Source organism: Syngnathus scovelli, chromosome 1 (genome assembly GCF_024217435.2).
Source record: "Syngnathus scovelli strain Florida chromosome 1, RoL_Ssco_1.2, whole genome shotgun sequence".
Lineage (NCBI taxonomy): Eukaryota > Metazoa > Chordata > Actinopteri > Syngnathiformes > Syngnathidae > Syngnathus > Syngnathus scovelli.
Window position 1 is genome coordinate 22359346 of NC_090847.1, and position 17463 is coordinate 22376808.

General features: G+C 41.0%; 1 protein-coding gene across 1 annotated transcript; it reads right to left on the reverse strand.

The window, feature by feature from the left end:
- Positions 1-936: 936 nt before the first annotated feature.
- Positions 937-17320, reverse strand: vegfba (vascular endothelial growth factor Ba). The gene is made up of 8 exons (XM_049735429.2): positions 13489-17320; positions 9893-9944; positions 9618-9814; positions 9456-9529; positions 9275-9310; positions 7677-7748; positions 5238-5417; positions 937-4704 (listed from the first exon to the last, which is right to left on the reverse strand). Exons 1-8 carry the CDS (start codon positions 13564-13566, stop codon positions 4683-4685), a joined length of 711 nt encoding a protein of 236 aa, XP_049591386.1. The 5' UTR covers positions 13567-17320; the 3' UTR covers positions 937-4682.
- Between the last annotated feature and the right edge of the window lie 143 nt (positions 17321-17463).

Here is a 17463-nt window from a genome sequence, read left to right on the forward strand (position 1 = left end):
CTATATATAGTACTGGAATGATGCCCTTCCATGCAGACAGACAGATTTGTTGGCAGCAGTGATCCTCTTCTATCTCCGACGTCACTCCTCTATTTTATTATTAATTAAGGATAACAACAACAAGAACATCATACATGCTCATCAGTTGAAGTTTGCACAGTGGCTACAAAAGTAATACAGTGTGGCAACAAGCACAATAACGAACATATATATATAGTTTCTGTACAAATTGCATGTGAATGATGAAGAGTTGACGTTCAACTAAAATAGAGCATAATTAGCAGATGTGTAAAATGCAGCCAAAATTGAGAATTCCATTGAAAGAATTTCAGGAATGTGACAAATAGTACATTTGTTTGTCCTGAATGAGCTGAACAGTTTCAAGTCGGAATGGTTGAGAATTATGCAAGGAAGGGGGTTGTTTCTAAAACATCTCTTAGATTAGTACTTGTGAAAATGTGGGAATTTGAAGAATTTGGTAAACAATTCCGTGGACATCCTGAATGATTTGAAAGTTGGAATGGTTTTATTTGGTGGATAAATATAGGAAACAAATTTTTATTTCGCAAATAAATAATGAAACCCTGACTGGCAGTGAACAGCAGCTATGCATGGGCAAAAATTCTGAAATATGAATAAGTTACCAAAGTGTCATAAAATACCACTTTTCTTTTTCTTATTAAATTTAATTAAATTGGACTATTTTGCTTATGTCCATATTGACTGTGTTCAGTTTGTCCTCGGGCAGCTTCTGACTCAGCAGAATAGATAAGGGGAGGAGAGGCAATAATATTGTGTCTCAAAACACACACACACACACACACGCGCGCACGCGCACTCACACACAATTCTCTGTCACCAACTAGCAGGATGACAATGTCATGAAAATAATCCTGTTTGACTTCCATTACCGTAAAACGAGACAAATACCAGAGCTTTATATGAAAAATAAGACGATTCCTTTAATAACATTTGTAACATGATGGTTGTATCACTTCCAATACATTGGATGCAGTATATTGTACACTCGGACACGGAGTTGATTTATTCAACAAGTATGACATAGACCTGTATTGTTTTTCTACAAGGACATTATTAAAGGGCACAAATGGTGTAGCAGCAAAAAAGATTTGTTGAGGCTACAGTAGTACAATGTATCTGCAGCAGCAATCACAACACATACACAGTACATGGCTAAGGCAGTGGTTCTCAAACTAGGGTCTCCGGACCCATGAGGGTCAGCAAGCTGTTACTTGGGGGTCTGCAAACTAATTTCCAATAAACAAAAACGGCAAAAACGTTGACAAAACAAATCGATTACTTCTGCCCGCCGCAGCTTCAGGCCAATTATGAAAACATTTTAGACTTCAGCGTGCCTCAAGACATTTACTTTCAAAAATACAGCACCTTCCTTTTGTATTCCACAGTCCAGAACAAAGACATTTTCCAGAACATATTTTCCTAACCCAGACCATACTGGTTTCATGAGAATAAAATATGACTCAAAGTGCTTTAAATAGTGAAAACAACCACCTCCTGTTAAATTGAATTAAGCAATTTTAGTTATTTTTCATTAGTAGTAGGTTGGGGGGGGGGTCCCTGTAAGGGGTTGCCGGACCCAAAAAGTTTGAGAACCCCTGCTCTAAAAAATGCACTATGTCATAGACAAGGGGTTATAAACGTTTAGTAAGGTCTGTTACTACATAATTATGACCAAGAGATTTTTACAGTCAACTGTGCTGATACAAAGCACACAAATACAGACATTATTGGAATATATCAAGCTGTTGAGATGCTGAAATGTCAACCGTGTTCATTTCTGCTTGTATTTAGTATTAAAATATATTTTTTTTAGACATGAATAAGTAACATCCAGACCTCTAAATGCCCTACCCCTGCTAGCGTTCCTGAGAGCTCAGCACCTCGTCTCCTTCCACTGGAATGTTTTTGTTGTGTGTGGTTTTTCTGCAAGTATAGCATTTACTGCCTACTATATGTGCTTTTTGCAACAGTGCAATCTGAACCGGGGGATACTGAACTGAGCTTTATAGCACAAAAACAACAACAACATTTTATCATATGACCCTATATGACTTTGTTGTGCAAAATTGTAAGTGAGGAGCTGTATCTGCGGGAGCAAGAGTTTAATTTTTGCAAGGGCAAAAATTTTAAGTCATTCAATTTTTGCAACAGTTGTTTTAGCATCAAGCCATAATCCTTCTGTGGATTGAGTGGGAAAACAATCAGTCTCAGTTAGCCACAGAATAGAAGATTGAAGCAGAATTTTAAGAGCGATATAAAAGTCTAGAGATGCTATAGATAGCTTGGCAAAAAGCAAAGTTAAACAGCCAATCTCAATCTGGCTATTCAGGGGACAAAGATTTGAAATATTTACAAAATAAAAAAATTAAGAAAGGCTTTGAAGTGATAATTTGAGCAACTCTGATGTCCGAATGATCAGTGCTAGTCTAGCACTAGTTAAGCATATAGCAGGGCCGAACAAATGTTTAACCTTATTGAGAAAACAACCAATGCTCAATATCTGCAAAATCAGAATCTTAGAAGAATCTCAAAGTCTAATTTACGAGTGAGTCATCATAAAGCAAAGCTAAACCATTGACCTCATTCTGTTCGGAAAGCGGAGCCACGTTTTAGGAATTTAATGGGAATACAAAACCAACGTCTCAAATAGCTGCTAAATTTATAAAAAGAAATTACGGACAAAATATTTAGAGCAAAATTTAAAGCGAATGTGTGGTCTATTTACTTACAAAATAGTATTTCCTGCGCAAATTATACCAACAATATTTCATGGTCATTAATGATTACATTTTGTCCATGAAATAGGTAGGGATAACGTATGTATGTATATAAATAAGTAAGGTATAATGTACATACGTGTAAGTTATATATTGTGGCTACAAAAAAATCCCAACGTAATATCTGGGGGTTCTGTCGCACATCGTGTCGGGTTCCAAAATAAAAAAGATCATTTGAGCAGTCATCATAACTTCTACATGCCATAAACATGTACTTATTGATAAAAACACCTCTCAAAAGGTTATGAATGTTGTTACATTATGAATAAGTTCTTATAAAGAGGTAGTGATTGATGCAATGACTGACATTGTAACTTGGACATAAAATTATAAATACGGTATTTGTCATACAGTGTGTCTTTAGTTGAGGCAGTCCCTCAATTCATTCATTTACGCCGGAGTGCACATGAAGCCAGAGGCAAAATGGTGTAATTGTGAGCCTTCCAATAAAGTCAAAGAGCCAAATGTGAAAAAAAAAAAAAAGCTTGCTGACGTTTTGGTCCGTAACATCAGTACAGGTCTGCTCTTATTAATCCGACTCTGGTTTTTACAGCTTCAGTTACGGCCTGCCATGGCAATACGGTTTCAGTTTTGGTTTGCCACAAAGATACGGTTCTGGCTTTCGTACTGTCATGCCAATACAGGGGCGGCTTTTAGTAAATAGCAACAAAACAGCTCTAGCTTTTGGTCTGTCATGTCAATACGGCTTCAGCTTTGGCCTGTCACGTCATGTTGACTGACAACCCATTAGAGGCCTCCTTTGTCTATTTTACGGCAAATGACATCCCAAAATGGTGGTGTGCTAAACCCAAAACAAATCACGTTCCCGCCTTTTCCTTTCACTGCTTTTTAGTGTGATTAACTCATTTTAATGTATACCGATTACTCCTGTTTTTTGGTGAGACGTGTCCATTTGGACTCAATACATTTGGGGCCACCCGGTGTGATTCTTTATGCGGACGGATTACGGACAAACACAACGAGACATTCAAGCAACGTGAGAAAATTATAATAATGGATAAAATTAAGGCTTGTGTAATTAAAAAAAAAAAAAAGGCATGTTATATAGAAAAAGACAAATAAGATTATGGCTATACCTGTGTGTGTTTCACATTGTATGTGAGTGCTATTCGCACGGCTGCTTTAACTGGGAATGTGTGTGCGTGCAAAGCAGTGGACAGACGCCAGAGCTCATTATTGTCATTCTTCTCACTGCCTAAAAGCGAGGCAAAGCGAGGCGAAAAGCGGCCGCTTTCAATACGACGGAAAAGACAAGAGACAAAAGGGCCCAAATTAAAACAAGTGCTGCAAAAGGCTCGCCCGTGCTCATATGCTTTTGGGGGGGTAACCCATCTGGGGTCTTTCAGAGCCAGACCACACAGATATATTCAGCACCACTATAGGTCCAAGTACACACACATTGCATGAGCGTATCCTATGTCCCGTCCGGCATGTCTGAGTGTGTGTGCGCCTTTTATCTGATTGCAGCGCTTTTTTTTGCAATCCTCCATACAAGCACTGGCCCTGACGTGAACCTGGAAAAATCAAGAGGTCCACTTCATCCATGATAGCCCCAATGGTCTCCAAGCAACTGCAAAGCCGGGAGTCCACTGGGGAATGTTTATCCATAAATCATAAATCAGCGGCTTGGTCCCTGCACTCGTGCGAGGTGTTTTGTGACTGGACGTGTCTGCGCACGTTATGTGTACTGTACATGTGGAGATGGACGCGCACACACGCACACACACGTATGATGTACATGTACAGTGCTACAGTGGCGGCTTAACCAGAAAAAGCTAGTACAGGCTGTGTGCTAATAATACTTCCTTTGGGTGGAGAGGACGAGGTGAAAAGGAGGACGCGTCAAGTCCTCCTGGCGTCACACCTGAAAGCGAGCACAGAGGAGAATAAATTAAAACGTGAGGTCTGCTATTCAAGCGACATGGAGAATTGGCTTTTTAATGGTTCATATTCAATTTTGGGCTTGCCAACCCGTAAAGTCTGAAATTAAACAGCCAATTAAATCTTATCTGCTTACTTCTGCAAATGTTTCTGTGAGCAAGATCTCGCTTCCTGGATTTAAAGGTGAAAATCCCGAGCCACTTTCAAGTGGCCACTAAGCAACACAATTCAGAGACACTATCATGCAGACTCACCACATCCAGGCACAACACCCTTCCTATTATGTCAAAGCTAAAAGGTAAACCGAGCGGCAATGACACAGCGGATGCCAAATGAGACCACTTAATTCCAAAAATTTACGTAGCCCCGCCCCCACACAGAGTCTCCCCACCCTTGACTTGGCAGCCCCACAGTGGGTGGTTGTTTCCATCTTTTTGGAGGGCAGAAAAACACAACTAGCCAACCGCGACTACACATACTGTACACATCCGGTATATGTTTGCAGTTTGCACCAACCTGCACCGATGAGGGTTGAGTCGCCGATGTTTTCGGTGGCAGCTCTCAGCAGTAATTCTGCAGAGACACCGACATGACTCCGCATCCAGCGTCCACTTCCTGCCTCGGCACGGTCGACAAGATGGCCGCGAGGTCGGCTGAGGAGAAGTACTGGTGGGGGTGGAGGAGAAAACAAGAGTCCTGGGGAGGACAAACAACAGTTGGGTGATTAGGTCCATTAACCTAGTCGGGCTCTGAGATCTGCCGACTCAGGTCAATTAGTGGAGCTCAGAGTTCAAAGGAAACATGGTGAAGCAGCAATTAGCTGTTATGCTGTTTGCAAATGGAATAAGCTGCCAACAGAAGTGAAGTCAGCCCCAAGTGTAAATGGTTTCAAATCCAGGTTAGAAATGGCCAAATGATACCTGAAACAAATTAGAAAAGAGGAAGTGTGTAGTAGCTTTTGGGGTACCCTGTACTGTTTAGCAGCTTCCAGTGCCCGATTACTCCTTTGGCTAAAATTAAATGAAACATCCACAGTGAGAAACTTGTGACTCTTCCTATTTCATTCTCAGCTCAAACCCCCAGTGCTCACGGTTTTTAGTCTGGTCGATGAGACGGCGATGAGAAAAGTGTCTCCATTTTCGTCTTCCCAGGAGGCTGGTGGATAATGAAGATACTTAATGAGGCAGAGAGAGTCCATCTTTGTCCAGGGCCGCCGTGACCACGCCTGCCGCTGGCACGGACAGAGAAGGTGGCATTTGGGAGCAAATTACACAGATTTCACCCCTGCTAGAGCTCAAATAAAGCCCGTTGGGGGTGATGGATGGGTTCTGAGGGGACATCACACCCAACACGGAGTCCCCTCTGACCTCCCTGGGGCCCCGATATAAGTGATGGCCAAAAGATGCGGTCATCCTTTTATCCCTCCAAACGCTCTGCATGCGGTCATGGGAATCATGGAGCTAAACACACATGTCAATCTCGTGCCATGGTGCTACAAGGTTTTCATTGTGCTTGGTGTTAGAACTGTGGCTTCTCACACACTTCACACCATCGAACTGCGATTACACATTGAGTCGCTAAAGACAGACAATACACACTCCCATGTTTATACTGTATGTCCGTATGAATCCATTTAAGGACTGAACCACCGACCTACAGAAATGACGAATATCATGTTATGATCCACTGATGCGTGTTTCTGTTTTTTTTTCTCCGTCAGTTAGTGCTTGCGTTTTTTTTGTTGTTTTCTTTTTCACCTGGGAGCTCAGTAGCCACAGGAGGATTGTTCCTTTTTTTCCACCATTTATTGTCTTGCACCCAATTTGGATACTGCTCCTACTTGGATGCTATCAATTGCATTTAATGATATTTTCCAATGCACTAGATGTGAGTGAGTAATAGCTAATGCTATTCATTTGGGTATATTTGCATTTACTTTGCCAATGATGCACACAGGTGTCAAATCCAGGTCCAGAAAGTAAAGACTTTTCCACAGTTTGGCTATGACTATAATGCGGCCCGCGACACAAATGAGTTTGACACCCCAATCAAGGGGGAACCGTATTAATATTGTAGTGTACGTGGATAAAATATGTGGCTTTAAGAGGCGAGGCCTGATGGGAGGCATATGACATTGTTGAGTAAAGGTTAGTGTCTGTGTGTGAGCTGTGGCCGACCTCAACTCAGATTGTGTTTATGTGTTTGACTGTTCTGGCATTCAGTAAAAAAAAAAAAAAAAGCATCTGAATAACATTTTTTGTGATATACAAGTGTTTGTTGAACCATAATATAGAGTGTATAAATGCACATAAGGATTGCCATTTCAAATCCGTTTCAACTCTACTTTTGTACTTTTCTCTCTTACCTGTTACAGGTACCACATATGGAAAAGAACGACATTTAAATGAATTATTTCTTGCATGACAAATAAATAAAATTATTATTGTCCTCCATTCTGCACTGTTATTTATTGTCCTCCTTTGCACTGCCCAGGGTGCTGTGGAGTGTTAAATGTTGGCCACAAAGGCGCATTCTGTTCATCCCAACTGTATACACGCGACCACAAAGATCTCTTTGAGTCGCGAGTATCACACAGAGGTGAGTGAACTTGTGTGTGTACGTGTGTGCTTGCGTGTGAGTGTGTGTGTGTGTGTCAGACCTTGACTAATGCGGCTGTAAAAGAAATTGTCCAAATAACTGTGTCAAACAACGAAGACCAGATAACCTCTCATCCAAACACGCAAAGAGGATCTGTTCGAATACACACTACAAATACAAACTCCATCTCCAAGGAAAAAAATTTGGAATTGATTATCATGGAGGTGGAGTAACGGTTAGCATGTACGCCTCACACTTTCTAGGATCTTGGTTCCAATCTACAAGTCAGCTGTGATTGGCTCCAGGACAAGTGTTACAGAAATTGGATGCACGGATGGATAATCGACATAAACCTACGCATTTCGGACGCCTTCAAATGTCTTCGCTCTTCGCCCCTTTTTCTTGACTCTTGTTGGCTTGTGATAGGGCCTGAAAATGACAAGCAAAAGAAATGTTTGTTTTGGACACAGGACCTCTCATGTGTTGTTTATTTTGCCAATTAAAAAAAAAAAAAAGCTTCATTTGAAATTTTTTGTTTTTGGAACATTTTTATCTGATTAGCAACATTTTATGCTTGATACTGACAATCTTTGTTTAGTTACAATATTGCGTGCGGTAATTCAGAAGTGAAACAGCTAATTCTGTCGCTAGTTCCAAACTCCTCGTGAACATTTAAGATTAACTCCTCGGGTGTCTATTTTTAAAAAAAACAACAACTGGCTTTTATGCCTTGGAGTTCAACACAGCACGAGACTTGAGTCCTTATTTTAGTATTTGATTTTATTGTTTTAAATTACAGAGTATTATAATTATAGTGATTTCTATTTATGTGCAGCACCTTTGTTTCAAGTGCCATTGTTTGAGTGCTTTCTAAATATAATTGAAATTTATAATTATATTTAATTTATAAACTATAAATTTATAGTTTATTACGCACTATAAATTTTCAATCTAGAAAATTGGGAGTTATGCCAATAGTCAGCTATCAATTCAACATTCGATCAAAATGTGTTGAATTGGTCATTTCGAGTACAGTACACTAGCATTATAAATGCCCATTTTTTCCTTGTCATGTAGTACTTTTAAACACCTATATGAATGTTTAGAAGATGAAACTGTCTTGTAAAAGATTCCCATAGAACAAAATCTAAACATCCACCGCTTTCAAAATGTATTTTTGGCTTCTTTTTTGAAGCTCAAATTATGATGGGCTCAAATTATGATGGGCTCATTTAGCGGCACGGCTGGCACACCATCAGGATCCTAATGTCCTATGTTGTCGTCCATTAAATCGACGACGACGACGGCGGATGCGTGACTGCGCTCCATCATTACCAGTGTGTGTGCGCACACAGAAGGCCAGATAAAATCATTACTATGGTGACAACAGGATGCGGGTCACCCCAGGGGATGCTGGGAGGGAGTCACACAGATGCTAACTCAATAAGGGACATTACACAGGGGGACCAAATTTCAAACACATGTTCTAGAACTTGTACACGTTTTTACCCATGGATGACATCGTGCAGGTTGGTCTTGCCAAAGCACCCGCGTGCGTAAAACCTTACTGAGTCATTAAACAAATGTATACACACACATACAGCACACATTGGAACTCTGTATTTACGTCCATATCCAAACAGGAAACGAGGCGATATAAATATGACCGTCCTTTTGGGCTGCAGGCTGTTTCCAGATCTAAACATGCTTAGCTCTTCGCACAAGGATTGCTTTCGTATGATTAAACTTGTGCATATTACATTTACAAATGTTAATATTGTCCTACTTTGAACTGTGTTGTAAAAACTGTATCCATAGGCTTAGACCTGTGGTGACATTTTGTAGGATATGAAAGTAACATTTACCAACAATGTGGGCTGTATTAAGCTTTTTGTAAGAGCTCACGACACTCAAAAGTCCAAAATGGAGTAAATAAAGAAAGCCAATGAGTATACCTTGTAGTTGGTATCAGCTGGAGCTGTTCTTTTAACCTGAAAATAGATATGATGCAATTGATGGAGAAAAATATGTATTCATTTTGCTAGTGAGAGGAGCTACAAAGTGAAATCTGCAAAGATGATTAACTGTGGATTATTAATTATTGTAAGATCGTAAGTGTGTGTGTGTGTTTCTTACCGGCACTCACACTGGCTGTGTTCCACAAAAGTCAGCTGAATGAGCTCATGTTTCATGAAGGAAGTTCTCATCAACTACATACACAAAAAACACTCATGAAGGCCAGCTTTCCATCTCACAACATGATGTGTTGAATACTTGTGTGTGAGCATGTGCGTGTACCTCCATGGTGAGCGTGTGCGTGAGCGAGGGCACGCACTCCATGGCCTCGTCGGCACAGCAGCCGCCACATCTCCTCACTGCCACGCAGGAGGGCACAAAAAGGTGGTGCGTCTCCCCCGGCAACTCCCGCCAGACCTCCACCAAGGTTTCTCGGGGCTCGCAGCCGCTGCGGGAGTACACCTCCAACCACCGCCGCACTGAGTGAGGATGAGAGTCACCACAGATTGGACGATGGGAGGCAAAGGGCACAACTCTGCCGGGAACTGACAATTTACCTTCTCGACCTTCTCTGGATTTGGATGAGTCAGTGGGACGCCAGTGAGCCAGCTGGTGGAACAGAGAGAGGGGAGAAAAAAGTCAAAGCAATCTTTTCCTGACTGGAAATAAGGGTAAACAACTGAGATCATGTGGTTGCACAAGTGTGCACATCCTCTCGTCATTGGGAATGTGACTGAGTAAAGACCTCAGAATTCACCATTCACATTTAGATGCTTGCTGAGTGAGAGTTAGCACAAGCTGCCATTGTTTAAAGCACTTCTAATTAACCCCAAATCAATTGTAGCTGTTCAAGTAGGCTTTTCCGGACCAACATATACTATGTAACGCCGATAAACATTCACTAGATGTTCTCTACAGGGGACGGGGGAAATGTAAAAAAGAATTCACCCAAAAGTCAGTTATTATCTGGCCTGGTACCGGGGGGGTTTAAGCAGATTTCAGGATGGGACGAGAAGGGGGTCAGTACCCTCGCAAACCACCTCTAGCTCCGCCAGTGCTCAAAATGCGAGCAAGTGATTGATGTCACATGCCTATATCAGAGTTTATTTGCCTAAGGTTAATATAACTGAGGAGTTACACAACTGTGTTAATGTGGTTGCATAAGTGTGCAGGCCCATTTGTGACTGCAGTCACACCGGTCACAATTTGAAGTGCCACTGATTGACCCCCCAAAAAAAAAACTTTAGCCTTGGGCTTGGCTGGCAAACTATTCAAGGAGTAGTATGTCTCTCACTCTAAGTCAGCTGTGATAAGCTCCAGGTCACTCACGAGCCTAATGAGGAAAAGCGTTATCAAATAATATTGGTATTCATAGCCATCGACATTTATCGATTATTATAAATTTCATCTGCTTTGAATTTCAGTTGCTTCCAAATGAAATAAAAAGCACCACAAGAAAGTGAACAAAGATAATTCAGTGCATACTCATACAGTCAACACTTTACTATTCACACAAAGTTCTCTGTTTTCTCTCATGATTCAGAGCTGTCAATCAACAACACACATTTGCACTGCTCTCAAATCAAATCAAGTGTACTTCAAGCAATGGAGTGGGCTGGTGTGTCAAAAGGAGTCTTGAAATCATGAAAGAATTTCCTGTTAGATAGCACCCCGCGGCCCCTTTTGAACGCAAGACGTTTGTTACGACAAAATGAAAGGATGGAGGCCGCCAGATCGGGGGCCCCTCGCTGTAAATGTGTCTGTCATTAGATACTGACGTGACGAAAAATATTTGTCGTGGAAAAGTTTGGGAGGGTTGCCGAGCTAGAGCTTGCTACCTTTGCCCCCTTCACCTGCCCACCCACTGCAAAGTCTCGCATGACGAGCAGAGAGTGAGAGTCTGTGCCACTGGGATTAGGAGTTCAATAGGCAAGACACACATTTTTACAAGGACACATGCTGCAGCTTGTGTGGGCAAAAACTCACCAGATCACCCCGCTAATAGTATTTTTTAATCCCAAAACACAGCTTTAATTATTTTATATGGCAATGTTTGAATCTTGTGTCGCAAGCTCCTCTTTGTAGCAAGTTTTGAAAATGTGTGTCCATCCGCTTATGTCACATTGACTTTCATTCATTTGAAGGATGACAAATTATTAACCTGCCACATATTTTAGCATGCAAGTTTAATGAATGTTAATAAACGACGATGCACACAAAATACAAACAAAAATCCAATAACTGTGTGTGTGTGTGTGTGTGTGTGTGTGTGTGTGTGTGTGTGTGTGTGTGTGTGTGTGTATGTGTATAAAAAGGGGTGGAAGGGTTTAAAAGGGGCCGACCGAACAAAGTCTACATTCCCTTATGAGTGGCCTTGGTCTTTTTCACACACACACACACGCACACACACGCACACACACGCACACACACGCACACACACACACACATGCACACACACGCACACACGCGCATGCAGACACACACACACACGCACACGCACACACACAGACACACAATTATATTAGTCATATGAACACGCTATATAGCTCAACTCATTCAGTTTTTTTAAGTCATCACTTTGCCATCAAGGTGCCCAACACACCTATGTGCAAAGAAACAAACACAGACAGACAGACAGACAGATACAATCTGCAAAGATCAGTTTCCAAAAACATGCACAAATTAAGACTCAAATAATAAGCAAAGCATCTATTGCTGTTGTTAGCCTCATTTTTAGCATTCTGCCAACAATGCCCGAAGAATTCTGCCTAGCAACAAGTGAGCACGCAGATGTCTTGGAAGCATGTTAAAAAGAATCAAGGTCATGTAGCGTCTGGCCTCATGAATGAGTAAAACATACAGTACAGAGTTAGGCCCGGCTCCCAACGCGCCTCACAGCACTGAGTGTTCCTGATAGACTTTTCCAGACATAAATAAAGAAAACACATCGTCGACCTACTCGTGAGTGTGAGGTGAAGATGAGTTCACGTTACATTCACCCGGTGACTAACACGGGTAATAATATCTTGAAAAAAAAAAACAATAACACGTGCAATCGGTACAACCAGTTACCTTGTATTGTGACAACACAACGTGTAAATTAGAAACACTTTTGGCTTGCCAGATTGTCCTAAAGACAGCAATTTTTGTTTAGCTCTTCTGCTACTTTTCAAAATACAAACTGGCAGATCTACTGGTTGTTACTGACAGTGGAAAATGAAGGGATGGTATCCGTTAGCTATGTCAGGTTGCACTGATTTAATGACCAGCTAAGCTAACACCATAATGAGCCAAAGCCAACAACGTGCGTATTCAGTTTTTATCATGGTGCCGTTTCATCATGAACTACACTACATTGTGACAGATTTATAAGGAGGTAAATAGGTTCATAGATAAAGGTACATAGACAGATATATAGGCTACTGTAGATTTATGGATGGAGATTTATATAGAAACAGCAATAGCCAAATATGGTATTGTATATCAATTTCTAGATACATGTTGACAGATTTATACCTAAATGATAGATTTAAACAGACATATGTGTAGATTTGTTGCTAGATAAACTTGTAAACTGATTTAAAGATACAAATACCGTATGGAGATTTTCCGACATATAGTTGTATAGACATATATAGACAGAGACAATATTCATAGACTGATAGACAATAGTATAGATTCATATCGATTTTTAGAGAGATACACTCATACCGAAGAGACCAATTTAGATTTATATACTGTAGATGGAAGAGAACTAGACAGACAGCAGTGTAGATAGATTGACAAACATAGGCTGTTGAATATAGTAGACCAAGAGATAGATAGATAGATAGATAGATAGATAGATAGATAGATAGATAGATAGATAGATAGATAGATAGATAGATAGATAGATAGATAGATAGATAGATAGATAGATAGATAGATAGATAGATAGATAGATAGATAGATAGATGGTGTTAAGGTGACAGGTGGTCATTGATCTGCAGTAGGATGATTTGCACAGATAAAATATGGAATAAAACACACCGTGATCATCAACGCACGAAGTATAGCACATGCTTGCAAAGACACTTTAGAGGTCAGATGATCCACATACGCACGCACACACAAACGCGCGCGCGTGCACGCGACGCACACATCCATACGTTACCTTGGCGTGTGACATCGGGATTGTGGTGAGCAGCAGGAATTGAAACATTCCTAGAATAACTTGGAGCATAATCCCCATTGTATGCACGGGAGTCCTATGGAACCGGCAAACTACAAATAATAACAATTTTGGATCATTTATATCCAAAGATGTCTGTCTCCGTATGTGCGTGTCCGTGTGTCCTCCGTGACCGAGCAAAGACGCACCAAAGCCGGCGTTCACTCTCCAGCCTCCCGGCCGTACAACGACATCCTCCGTGGCATCTTTATCTTCATCCGGAGGTGTGCAACTCTCATGTTCTCGTAGATATTCCTCTCTTAGTCTTGCCAATCTCCAACATATCGAGACAAAATGGTGATTGTAATCAAGAGACTTGAGTGGGGAAAGTTTGGATTTTATATTATGGCTTGTCTTCTCTTCGTCGCCAAATCTTCCTCATAGGGCGACTAGAAATGATTTAAAAATCCATTCAATGTGATGCTGGATCGCGCGGAGATCCACCGCATGACGAAGAGGGGGCGGGAGGGAGTGGGAAGACAGTGCCGCATATGGCGTCCCAAGATCGGTCACACTGTGTCCGTGATGTCGCTCCCTTGGAACACGCCACCGCTCTGAAATCCTCTTTAAAAATAACACAAATGATAAGAAACGGGCAGGTCCAACTGTAGTAGAAGTACGTAATGATGTTCGTCCGGTCCCACCAAAAAAGGGGGGAGAGAACGTGTCAGCGCCAGAGCAGAGCAGAGCAGAGCAGTCAGTGTTCATTTGTCGTAGTCGGCCAGCTCGTTTTCCCTTTTTGCCCTTGAGACGCACACAGCGGAAGGAGCATTGCAACTTTTTTCCAAAACCGAACCGGCAGGCAGCCGCTCTGGATACAGGTGCTATTGCGGTACGAGTGGCCCCACGGCAGGGGTCACAGGGGGTTGCATGTATATGTATGCATGCAGCATGCATGCATGGGGCCCCTTGCCAAAGGGGAACACGGCCAGAGTTGCCACAGAGGTCACGTCCTCTGTCATTCTTTTTTCCTTTCTTTCTTTTCTTTTTGGAACGGCGATCCTTGAGTATTAACTACTTTCAAAGTATGTGTTTCCAATTGGATTAACACAAGCAACAATTCAATAAAAATACAGTACAAAATTTCTATTTTAAAATATACCTTGTTTGAGTAAGCACTATTCATTGGAAGTCTGGATGCAGAAGGAGTTTCAAAGACTCCAATAACACCACAAAAGTTGCTTTTTTCCCCCCACTGGTTACCAAGACTGCGTGTACGGTATTTGCATGAAGGCATCGTGCCTTCCCACCAAAACAGGAATTTCAACCACAATTGTGTTTTTCATCATTTTCTCACGTCAGAGACCTTTCAATAAAATGGGACACATGGTAACTGTTTTAAATTGCGTAAAAATGCACAATGTCGCTTTGAAAGTAGATTTATCGTTATCTTAATAGCATGCCTAAGTCGTGTTTTAAAATCTTCAGAAAAAAAAGAATTCACTATCAAACGCATATTTTAACTTTTGCGTATAACCATGACCTCAATTACTGAGAATTCACACAGACATAAAAAAAATAGCAAGCACTTTGTTTTTTCGATTAATATTGCAAATATTGTGAGTAAGATTACAATATTATACTGTCATTTTTTTCCTTAATTTATAATAAAGTTGACTGAAGTAGCACCTTGAAGATACGCGTGACCCAATTTTTGATTTTTTCAAGACACAAGCTGTCATTTAGTAGTTTGGCAAATCGTGAAGAATTTGTTAAAAGGAGTCTTGAAGTTGTTTATGCCACTCCCAGTTAAAGTTTAGAAGAATAAACAAAGACAATTGCATTTGTATATAAAAAACAACCAGATTGTTTAGACTGCTTAGATTAATACACACAATGCAAAATGCCAAAGACAGACTTACAAATAGAATCTGTAATCGTGGTGCGACAACCCTTCAAGCAACAGACATTTCAAGAAAGACAATAATTAAAGGCATATAGTCTTTATCCTCTGTGAAAAATGAATTTTAACTTTACCGAGTCACTTGGTAGTAGTGAAAATCTTCATTTTTGGCTTCATGACTGCCCCCCCGGTGGCCTAGTTGTTCCTCCAAGAAAATCACCGACCACAAATTGTAACCTACAGAGATAGTGAGTGCCATCAAACTTTCATTATGGACAAATATCATTACGTTTGAGGCCACTTGAGGTCAGCAAAGACAAATCTGATTTATGAAATTCAGTAAGGCCTGACTTTCTTCAATTACATGAGATTCGTAAAAACGTTAGCTCCAGCCTCAGGTGGCTGCGAGCGTGGATTGCAATATCAATGCCACCCAATAAAAGGCTTTATTGGCCGTAATTCGCAAAGAGTTTAATGGTGCGATCAAAAGGGCAAGCTTAATCGGTCTGGCGTTCATTCGTTTACCATGTCAAATAAAACCAAACACATCAATTACAAGACTATAAATAAGAAGATATAAATAAAGGGAGTGCAGCTGGTTTCATGGCTCACTAAAGAGCTTTCGTTTCGTTTGGCTGAGAGTAAAGGAAACCAACCATCCGTTTTCTGTAGTGCTTGTCCTCATTAGAGTGGCCACTGAGCTGGAGCCTATTGCAGCCCACTTTTGGTACAACCTATACTTACAAAAAGAAGCATTCACACACACCACATGACAGTCTTCAATGAAGCCAACATTTGAATTTTGCAAATGTCAGACTACGAGAAGAAAATTGAGATTCAAACCCAGAACCTCTCAACCGCGAGGCAGATGTGCTAACCACAACTGCGCCACGTTGTTGCTTAATAAACCAAGTCACTAATTTCCCTGTGATAGATCTTTATCATCTCTCCCGCACGATGGCGCAGAGGAATGTGCATGATTTAACACCTTGAATGTCAATTAAGTGTGTGTGTGTGAGTGTCAAAGTGAAATCACCGACATGGTGGTGTGTTTGGGTTATCACGGCATACATGAGGGTGGCTCAGTGTGTGTGCCTGACAGGGGAGGTGAACATTATCTTTTATGTCTCAGCTCCTGGCCGGCTGGTGACAAGTCAACACAAGAAGAAAACATTCTGTACAGCGGTGGTTCTCAAACTGGGATCACCGTGCCCTAAGGCGGTCTGTGAAACATAGCTCAGGGGTCCATAAAATAATTTTCAATACTTAGTTATGTTTTATCATTTTAAAAAAGGGCATGAGGGGAAAGAAATACCAACCTGTACGATAAACAAACAGCATTCGCGTCACAACGGTGAGAAAAGAAGTTAATGGCAAATGCTAAGTAAAAAAAAAAAAAACGATGTTAAACATGAGCATTTCTTGATTTTGCCATCTTCAGTGTTGTTTCGTTCAAAGTTAGAGATGTCTGAAAAGTTGTGATGTTAATTTCGGTCGACAGCTGTGGGTGACATTGTCCAACATGGCGGCTCCTGAGATAGATGAAGATTGATTCTCTTTAATTCTATTCCAAAATGGAATATTGATCAGAATGCTGTGTTTTCCTCTTTGAGAACCCCTTCAATATCCCCAAATGTTCTCAAATAACAGTTATGGAAAAAAAATAAAAATAAAAAAAAATTACAAGCCAATTTCCTCTTGGTGCCATTTTCAATACTCAAACAGAACAGAAGGTCCATTTTGTGAGCGTGAAATTAATTCTTAACTCATGGGAGTCACATTTGATTTGTAAGTCCAAAGGCGACATCACACCGGAACCTGTGTGAAGTTTCATAAAGGCTCGCGTCTTTCGTCTTGTAATGTCGCTACCCGTGGGGACATACTGTGAACTTGGATGATCCTTTACGACAGCAAGCATGAGATTCCTTTGGGGTTTACCGCGTTAGAAGAAGAAACTTCATACAGGTTCCTCTTTTATGAGAGGCAAAGTTGCGACCACCAATGATCCAAACTCATATCACGCCACACACACGGGAAGGAGACTCGGTCAAAAGACACGCTCTGTGTCTACAAAA

What these genes read in the sequence shown, in the direction of transcription:
- vegfba (XM_049735429.2), bottom strand. Translation starts at nt 13,566, where the DNA reads ATGGGGATTATGCTCCAAGTTATTCTAGGAATGTTTCAATTCCTGCTG. An exon ending in ATCCAGAGAAGGTCGAGAAG is followed by an intron (nt 9,815 to 9,892) that starts GTAAATTGTCAG and finishes ATCCTCACTCAG; the next exon opens with TGCGGCGGTGGTTGGAGGTG. An exon ending in CACAGCCAGTGTGAGTGCCG is followed by an intron (nt 9,311 to 9,455) that starts GTAAGAAACACA and finishes ATCTATTTTCAG; the next exon opens with GTTAAAAGAACAGCTCCAGC.